This window comes from Lampris incognitus, chromosome 4, assembly GCF_029633865.1.
Source record: "Lampris incognitus isolate fLamInc1 chromosome 4, fLamInc1.hap2, whole genome shotgun sequence".
In the NCBI taxonomy this organism is placed as follows: domain Eukaryota; kingdom Metazoa; phylum Chordata; class Actinopteri; order Lampriformes; family Lampridae; genus Lampris; species Lampris incognitus.
This window is the reverse complement of record NC_079214.1, coordinates 73277837-73287174: the sequence shown is the minus strand read 5'-3', so window position 1 is coordinate 73287174 and position 9338 is coordinate 73277837. Positions and strand designations below refer to the sequence as shown.

Genomic DNA, 9338 nt, shown 5'->3' with positions numbered 1-9338 from the left:
ATATTCAGCATCCTTCTCCCAGTATACCCAGCATCTCTCCTCCACACATGTCCAAGCCATCTCAATCTTGTCTCTCTTGCTTTGTCTCCAAACCGTCCAACCTGAGCGGTCCCTCTAATATAATCGTTCCTAATCCTGTCCTTCTTCATCACTCCCAATGAAAATCTTAGCATCTTCAACTCTGCCACCTCCAGCTCCACCTCCTGTCTTTTCGTCAGTGCCACTGTCTCCAAACCATACAACATAGCTGGTCTCACAACCATCTTGTAAACCTTCCCTTTAACTCTTGCTGGTACCCTTCTGTCGCAAATCACTCCTGACACACTTCTCCACCCACTCCACCCTGCCTGCACTCTCTTTTTCACCTCTCTTCTGCACTCCCCGTTACTTTGGACAGTTGACCCCAAGTATTTAAACTCAAATGCCTTTGTCACCTCCACTCCACGCATCCTGACCATTCCACTGTCCTCCCTCTCATTCACGCATAGGTATTCCGTCTTGCTCCTACTGACTTTCATTCCTCTTCTCTCCAGTGCATACCTCCACCTCTCCAGGCATGATGGGGATAGAAATACAAAACCTAAAAGTTGTTTACGTTTCCTTTTTGTGGTTTAATGGCTGTACATTTTTTTATTGACAGCTTTATTTTGTACTGCAAATACAGACACACACATCAATAGTCGTGTATGAAAGACAATAGCATCTCTCATTTCAACTCCATCTTTATTTCAACTGAACCACTATCAGAAGAAAGACTTTGATCTCAAAAATATCAACTTTTAAAGAATCAAGAAAATTAAAATAAAATTTAGCTTGACCACTGTGTTTCAGTTTATCCACATGGGATTTTGAAAGGCTTTCATTACATCATTAACTTGAAAAAAAATAAAAATTTAAATTTGGACTGTCTGCACATTTTCTGAACCAAGAGGTGACATGGAGGCGAAGGAGATAAGAGTCTTGTCCCTCAATTTTCTGAGAATTAGTCATGTGGGGGGAGTCAAACAGAATTTTTCGGATGTATTTGGATCCATGAACCACGACACTGACAGATTTATGGAAATTACCACCAAGTGTACATTGATATCTGGTGTTTTGCGCTGTTACAAATGCCTGTCAACAAAATGCGTGCGTTCTTGGATAAGCAAAGGACATATGGATGTACCTAATCCCCCCCCCCTTTTTTTTTCTCCCCAATTTTACCCGGCCAATTACCTCACACTTCCCTCTTCCGAGCCGTCCTGGTCGCCTCTCCACCCCCTCTGCCGCTGCAGACTACCACATGCATCCTCTGATACATGTGGAGTCACCAGCCTCTTCGTTTCACATGACAGTGAGGAGTTTCACCGGGGGGATGTAGCACGTGGGAGGATCACACTATCCGACCGACCGACCAGAGGAGGCGCTAGTGCAGTGACCAGGACACATACCCACATCCGGCTTCCCACCCGCAGACACGGCCAATTGTGTCTGTAGGGACACCCGACCAAGCCGGAGGTAACACAGGGATTCGAACCGGCGATCCCCGTGTTGGTAGGCAATGGAATAGACCGCTACGCTATCTGGATGCCCGGATGTCCCCAATTTTTTCAGCAAGTGAACAGACAAAGTGTACGAGAAGTTGACAGGGAAGAAATGTTCTTTTTCCTCCAGTAACTGTTATGGGGGAAGGAACTGTCCATTGCCTGGATTTATCAGTCGTTTTTGTGTGTGAGGAAGCTGTGTCTTGGCTGTCTCAGGAAGCGTGTATTTAGTAATATACCGCTTGTATTTTTAGCAGCCACTGGTATTTCTGAGTAGATGAAACACTACCTGTTTGACCAACAATATTGCTACATCATATGTGCACTGAATCATGGTCATGTTTTACAAACACAATTTTAGAGCCTGACAAAGTACAGTCTTTGGTTTTTCAAAACAACACCAAGAATCACAAAGTTGAGTGCCAACTTTGATAATATTCAATCACTTTCATCTATAGCATATATTATACCCAGAGTCATGAAGTTTACAGTACTCTGAGAAATTTTCATTTTAATATAGGCTAATCCACCACATATTTCTTTCCAAATGACAGTCAGTGTTTTAAACCCCAATATATCAAACCACTCAGTTGCAGAGTAATCACTGGCCACCCTCTGCCTGCCTCACAGCTGGGCTTCCCTAGAGCACTCCTCTTGCCATTCATATTGTTGCTTCTTCACAGATCTGATACAGTCCGATAAGGTTTTTCAGAAAGACATCCCACTGGAACCTTTGATGTAGTCATTGAAGTCTGTATGGACATTCAATAAGGAGCACACCTGAAGGAAAGGGGGGAAGAGCCAAGGACAAGAAACCATATATGTTATCAGACTGATATTTTCTAGCTATTTTTAATAATGTTGTCAGTGTCAAGTCTTTGGCTACCTCAACCACCAGTTGCAACTCTCCAAACATGGTTAAGCTAGGCTCTTGGATAGAATTAATTGATAATTTAACAGATAATTCCTGTATGTCACTTTGTTGGTATGAAACAAGCCCCACATCAAACCGTAATGCATTGATTAAAGCAAGACAAACTCTTAAATAATGTTGACATGCTGCCCTCGTAGTACCAAAAAACATTTAAAAATACGGTCTTCTGATTAACAGTCCCTATTTAGAATGTATGTTCACACAAAAATTTGGGGTAGATTTACTTAGATTCCTCAAGTGTTTGATTGTGCATGAAAAAATATGCTTTTTGCAAATTTGAGGCATATATTCCTTTTTGCTTGAAATATAGTGCTTTCTATAAATAAATATATAGTACTAATGGGTGAAAAAAGTCTCAAAAAGCACACTAAGCTAAAGATAAACTAGGTTAAGCTAGGCGAGATAAGAGTCTTGTCCCTCAATTTTCTGAGAATTACAGTCATGTGGGGGGAGTCAAACAGAATTTTTCAGATGTATTTGGATCCATGAACCACGACACTGACAGATTTATGAAAGTGTACATTGATATCTGGTGTTTTGCGCTGTTACAAATGCCTGTCAACAACATGTGTGTGTTCTTGGATAAGCAAAGGACATATGGATGTACCTAATCCCCCCCCTCTTTTTTTCTCTCCCCCATTGTACCCGCATGGAATTAATTAACTAATTAATTCATTGATCTTCAGTCACTTCTCCAGGGTAGGGTCGCGGTGGCAGCAAGCTAAGTAGGGCACTCCAGACGTCCCTCTCCCCAGCAACGTCCTCCAGCTCATCCTGGGGGATCCCAAGGCGTTCCCAGGCCAGATTGGACATGTAGTCCCTCCAGCGAGTTCTGGGTCTACCCCGGGTTCTCCTCCCAGTTGGCCGTGCCCGGTAAACCTCCAAAGGAAGGCGCCCAGGAGTCATCCTAATCAGATGCCCGAACCACCTCAACCGACTCCTTTCGACGCGAAAGAGCAGCAGCTCTACTCCGAGCTCCCTCCGGATGTCTGAGCTGCTCACCCTATCTCTAAGGCTGAGCCCAGACACCCTACGGAGGAAACTCATTTCAGTGTTTGTATCCACGATCTCACCCGTTCGGTCACTACCCAAAGCTCATGACCACAGGTGAGGATTGGAACAAAGATTGACAGGTAAATTGAGAGCTTTGCCTTCTGGCCCAGCTCCCTCTTCACCACAACGGTCCAGTACAACGTCCGCATTACTGCTGATGCTGCACCAATCCGCCTGTCAATCTCCCGCTCCATCCTACCCTCACTCGTAAACAACACCCCGAGATACTTGAACTCCTTCACTTGAGGCAACAACTCATCCCCAACCCAGAGGGAACAGTCCACCATTTTCCGGTAGAGAACCATGGCCTCAGACTTGAAGGTGCTGACGCTCATCCCGGCTATTTCACACTCAGCTGCAAACCGCCCCAGTGTTTGCTGGAGGTCGCGTTTTGATGAAGCCAACAAAACCACATTATCTGCGAAGACCAGAGATGTTCACAAAATGGAGACACTCCTCACCTTGGCACAAGGTGAGGAATATCACAAACAGAATCGAAGACAAGGGACAACCTTGGTGGAGTCCAACACCCACCGAAAACATGTTCGACTTTGTGCCGAGAATGCCGACACAGCTCTCACTTTGGTTGTACAAGGACTGGATGGCTTGTAGCAACTGCCCTGGTACCCCATACTTCCACAGTACCCCCCCCCTCCACAGAGTGCCCCAGGGTACATGGTTGTAAACCTTCTCCAAGTCCACAAAACACATGTAAACTGGCTGGTCAAACTCCCATGCAGTACTTCCGCAAGGGTAAAGAGTTGGTCTGTTGTTCCACAGCCAGGACAGAATCTGCATTGTTCCTCCTGGATCCGAGGTTCGACAATCAGTCGGAGCCTCCTTTCCAGCACCCTAGAGTAGACTTTCCCAGGAAGGCTGAGCAATGTGATGCCCCGATAATTGGAGCACACCTTCCGGTCCCTCTTTTTATATATGGGAACCACCACACCTATCTGCCACTCCACAGGTACTGTCCCTCCACGCGACACTGAAGAGGCATGTCAACCAAGACAGCCCAACAATGTCCATAGCCTTCAGCATCTCAGGGCAAATCTCATTCACACCCGACGCCTTGCCACCGAGGAGCTTTTTAACTACCTCAGAGACCTCTGCCAGGGATATGGGTGGGGATTCCCCTGAGTCTTCTGACTCCACCTCCTCCACTGAGGGCATATTAGCTGGGTTCAGGAGCTCCTCAAAAGTTTTCTTTCCACCACTTGTCAACATCCCCAGTCTGGGTCAACAGTTCCCCTCCCAAACTGAACACAGCCTGAGTCAAGCCCTGCTTCCCCTTCCTGAGTCGCCGGATGGTTTGCCAGAACTTCCTTGAGGCCAACCAAAAGTTCTCCTCCATAGCCTCGCCGAACTCCTCCCACATGAGTTTTTGATTCCACAACCGCCGAAGCGGCAGCCCTTCTAGCCTCCCGGTACCTGTCTGTTGCTTCAGGAGACCCCTGGGCCAACCAAGTCCGGAAGGCCTCCTTCTTCAACCTGGCGGCTTACTTCACCACCAGTGTCCACCAGCGGCTTCTTAGGTTACAGCCTCGACAGGCGCCGATACCCTTATGACCACAGCTCCTGCCTGTCGCATCTGCAATAGAGGTTTTGACATGGCCCGCTCAGACTCCATGTCCCCAGCCTCCCTCGGGATACACGAGAACTTCTTTCGGAGGTGGGAGTTGAAGACCTCACGGACAGGGGCCTCCGCCAGACGTTCCCAGTTCACCCTCACTACATGTTTGGGTTTGCCAGGTCTTTCTGGCAGCCTTCCCCGCCATCTGATCCAACTCACCACCAGTTGGTGATCAGTTGACAGCTCTGCTCCTGTCTTCATCCGAGTGTCCCAACCATATGGCCGCAGATCTGATACGACCACAAAGTCTATCATCCGTCTTCGGCCGAAGGGGTTCTGGTACACTTATGAACTACCTTATGTTCGAAAATGGTGTTTGCTATGGCCAGTCCTTGACTCGCACAGAAGTCCAATAAAAAGGTACCGCTTGGGTTCAGATCGGGGAGGCCGTTCCTCCCAATCACGCCCCTCCAGGTTTCTCCATCGTTGCCCACATGAGCATTGAAGTCCCCCAGCAGAACTATAGAGTCCCGAGGCGGAGCTCTGCCCAGGACACCACCCAGAGAGTCTAAGAAGGCCGGATAGTCCAAACTGCTATTCAATGCATAAGCACACATAACAATCAGACCCTTCTCCCCAGCAACTCGCAGTCATATAAAGACGACCCTCTCATTCCCCGGGGAGAACTCCAACACGACAGCACTCAACCAGGGACTTGTGGGTATCCCCACACCTGCCCGGCGCCTGTCACCTTGGCCAACTCCAGAAAAGTAATGAGTCAAGCCCCTCTCAAGGAGTTTGGTACCAGAGCCCATGCTATGTGTGGAGGTGAGCCCAACGACATCTATACTTAGCACAAAAAGTAAAGAAATTTGTGTTTGGTAGACTATTTCTTTGTTGTTACAATGCTTCTTGGCAGTAAATCTTATACCATTGAAAAGCCTGTTTATTTCCCTTTTAAATGGTGCCACATTTATAAGGAACATGCATTTGTGGGATGAGCAGCAGAGCTGAGTATGTGGGCTGCGCCCATGAAAAATTTGCCAAATCTTCACTGCCAATGCCAAATAGCTTATTTTGCTGTTGCTATTGACTCTTGTACCCCAGGTGCTGACAATCAGGGGCCTGATATAAGATTTACTGCCAAGAAGTATTGTTACAACAAAAAAATAATCTACCAAACACACATTTCCTTACTTTTTGTGCTAAGTTTAGTTGGTACCGCTCCACCTCCCGCACCAGCTCAGGCTCCTTCCCTGCCAGAGATGTGACATTCCACATCCCGAGGACCAATCTGCAATGCCGGAAGTCGGCATGCCCCGGTCCCCGCCTTTGCCTGCCACCCGGCCTGCATTGCACCATACCCCAATGCTCATCCCCATGTGTGCTGGGTCCACAGGGTGGTGGCTCCATGTTGTTTTTTCGAGCTGCGCCTGACCGGGCCCCATGGGCTAAAGCCACCAGACGCTCGCCGGCGAGCTCCATTCCCATGTCTGGCTCCAGGAGGAGGCCCTGGTTTCCCTTTTCCGGGCGAGGTGCTGTAACTCTGATGGTGTAATTTCATTGGGTTTTTTGTGACTTGTACGGAATTCATTCATTACGTTATTTAGGTGTCAGGCATGCTCATTTCAAAACAATCAAAAATTACATAAAACAAACAAGTTTAGTGGTTGGACAAGAGTACTTCAACTGTGAAATTGTGGGCGTGAAATCAGTAAAAAGCCACCTACCAATAAAATTATTTCACTTATCTTTGAGTACAACATGGCATAGAACAAGCCCAATGTTGGAGGAATAAGCTAGAAAATAATAGTAAAATGTTTTAGTCAGCTCAACATAGAAAAGAAATAAGGACGCACAGTGTCAATGATGCAAAGAAATATTGTTACTGAGTCAAAAGAAAAAGGATTTGGTGAATGTGTACTCAGTAAAGTCATGTACTCAGAAGGCATGACAGTCATGGGCAATCGTCACTAAAGAGTTGTAAGCAGCATATTGGTCACAGTAATTTGCATATGAAATCTGTGTTAGATTGATGGTTTTGGTCATTATGCAACTGTGCTGTTTATAACAACACTAGCATCTCTGATGATCTCTTATCAGATCTCTGCTCCATTATATTATTTCACCTGTATATAGTCAATCCTTGTGTATATATCTGAAGATTGTTGTGTTGTAGTGTTGTTATTCTATGTTAAGTAAACTGAGAGAGCCATGAAACCAGAGTCAAATTCCATGTTTCTGCAAACCTACATAGCCAATAAACATGATTCTGATATAAGGTTGGGGATACCTGCAGTCAGCTGAGACTGATGAAATCACTTAGATGAGTGATGAAAGGCTTCTCACATTAAACTTTGTGTCCAGATGAACAGATTCAACTTTCTGGGAAAGCATATTAATGTGACAAAAAACAGCATGACCCATCTGAGGAGGAATTACAGGGGGGTGAACACTGGGCTGTTTATTTGGAATTATTTAATATTTTCCATAATTAGTTTTATTTTGAAATCCCATTGAGCATATAAATCTGTCTAATAGGTGGGATTGGAGAAATATGAGTCCTGTATGGTTCAATACTTACAAAGTTCTAAAAAATATTTTTATTCGTAGATCTTACTCTACCTGTCGGAATTTAGCCCGAACCCTCTCCACATTGTGCTGTAAGTTTTTATTCTGGGCGTCTTCATGAGAGGACATCTGGATGAGCATTAAAAAAGTCTCTAGAGCCTTCACACGCTTCCTGAGAAAACACATAGCCACATACAAAAACAACATAAGAGGCTTTATATGTGATATCTGACCTTTGCTCTCATAATACTAGTGGCAATAATATATCAATTCAGTTAACGTGCATTTAATAACTGACAACTATTGAAATTGTATTTTGTGGAAAAAGAAATATAAAAAGGCAAAGGACAAAAGTTTGTACACCATTTTTGGATATGTTAATACCATTCCGATTATGTCCTCTTTTATTTCCCTTGTAGAACACATAATGAAATTACACCATAATCCTTTCAGTGAAGATTATGGCATCTGTTGTATAATCATACCTTGATTTGGCATCTACATCTTTTTGGAGGAAACATTTCCAGGAAATAGCAAACCCATAGTAGAAGGATATCTGTCAGAGGTCACATAAAAACAGGTGAGTTACAAATTAGTCCTTCTAAATTCGAAGGGACTATACATTAGAATAACAAAACTCAGATTAACATTTCGCATAAAAATCAAGACAACTTTCCAATTTTTGCAGACTAAATTGCACTTTATAGTCAAAAATATGTGGACACCCCTTCTAATGAGTGGATTTGGCTATTTCAGCCACATCCATTGATGGTAGATGCATATAATAAAGCATACAAAGTTTCAGCCTGTCTCCACAATGCAAAGGTGCCACCATCCAACATCAGTAGAGATGAGAGGAATGCTCTCACAACTCTAAGTAAGGACAATAACATCCTCATTTTTTCAGCGAAGAAAGGCAGATGCACTGTTGTATTAAAGCAGACAGACTATCATGAGAAAGTTAGGACGTTACTTTGCGACATAAATACTTATGAGCCCCTGAAACGAGATCCAGGCAGTGGTTACAAGAAAAAAGTGATAGATTGTCTGAAACCGTTAGAACAGAACAATGCTATTGACAGAATTTTGTAGCACAGATTGTACCCAGAGAAAGCTACACCTAGTCTGTATGGGTTGCCTAAGATACATAAACCGGATGTGCCATTACGGCCTATTGTTGATTAAGTCAGTGACCTATAACATCTCTAAGTTTCTTGCATCTATTCTTAACCCGTTGGTGGGCAGTAATGAACATCACATTCAGAACACTATGGATGTTGTGGACAAGGTGAGGGACATCATTATGGAGAGGGATGAAACAATGGTCTCTTGTGATGTTAAGTCTCTCTTCACATGCGTTCCTGTTGATGAAGCAGCGGAGGTAGTCTGTATGAAATTACAAAACAAACCCACCCTTAGCATTAGGACCACCCTTAACACTGACCAAGTGTGTCTGCTCCTGAAGCTGTCTCTTCAGTCCACACACTTCACATACAAGGGGCAGTACTATAGGCAGAGGCATGGTGTGCTATAGGTTCACCTGTCTCACCTGTAGTGGCCAACTTGTATATGGAGGAAGTGGAAAAGAGGCTCTGATGTCCTATCCAGGGACACCACCTACCCATTGGTTCAGATTTGTGGACGACACCTGGATTAAAATTAAATCTGAGGATGTACCACATTT

At 44.7% G+C, this 9338-nt stretch overlaps 1 protein-coding gene across 2 annotated transcripts in view; it reads right to left on the bottom strand.

Annotated features, from left to right (window-relative positions):
- Positions 1-706: 706 nt before the first annotated feature.
- Positions 707-9338, bottom strand: part of lto1 (LTO1 maturation factor of ABCE1) — a 29260-nt gene continuing 20628 nt past the window's right edge. Inside the window, exons 3-6 of one of the 2 annotated variants that reach the window (XM_056278678.1) lie at positions 8140-8210; positions 7709-7826; positions 7377-7468; positions 707-2303 (exon numbers count right to left, since the gene is read on the bottom strand). In XM_056278678.1, the coding sequence (XP_056134653.1) occupies positions 7406-7468; positions 7709-7826; positions 8140-8210 (252 nt within the window). In that variant the 3' untranslated portion in view covers positions 707-2303; positions 7377-7405. The remainder of the gene's footprint in view (positions 2304-7376; positions 7469-7708; positions 7827-8139; positions 8211-9338) is intronic. The other variant, XM_056278677.1, reaches the window with a different exon arrangement.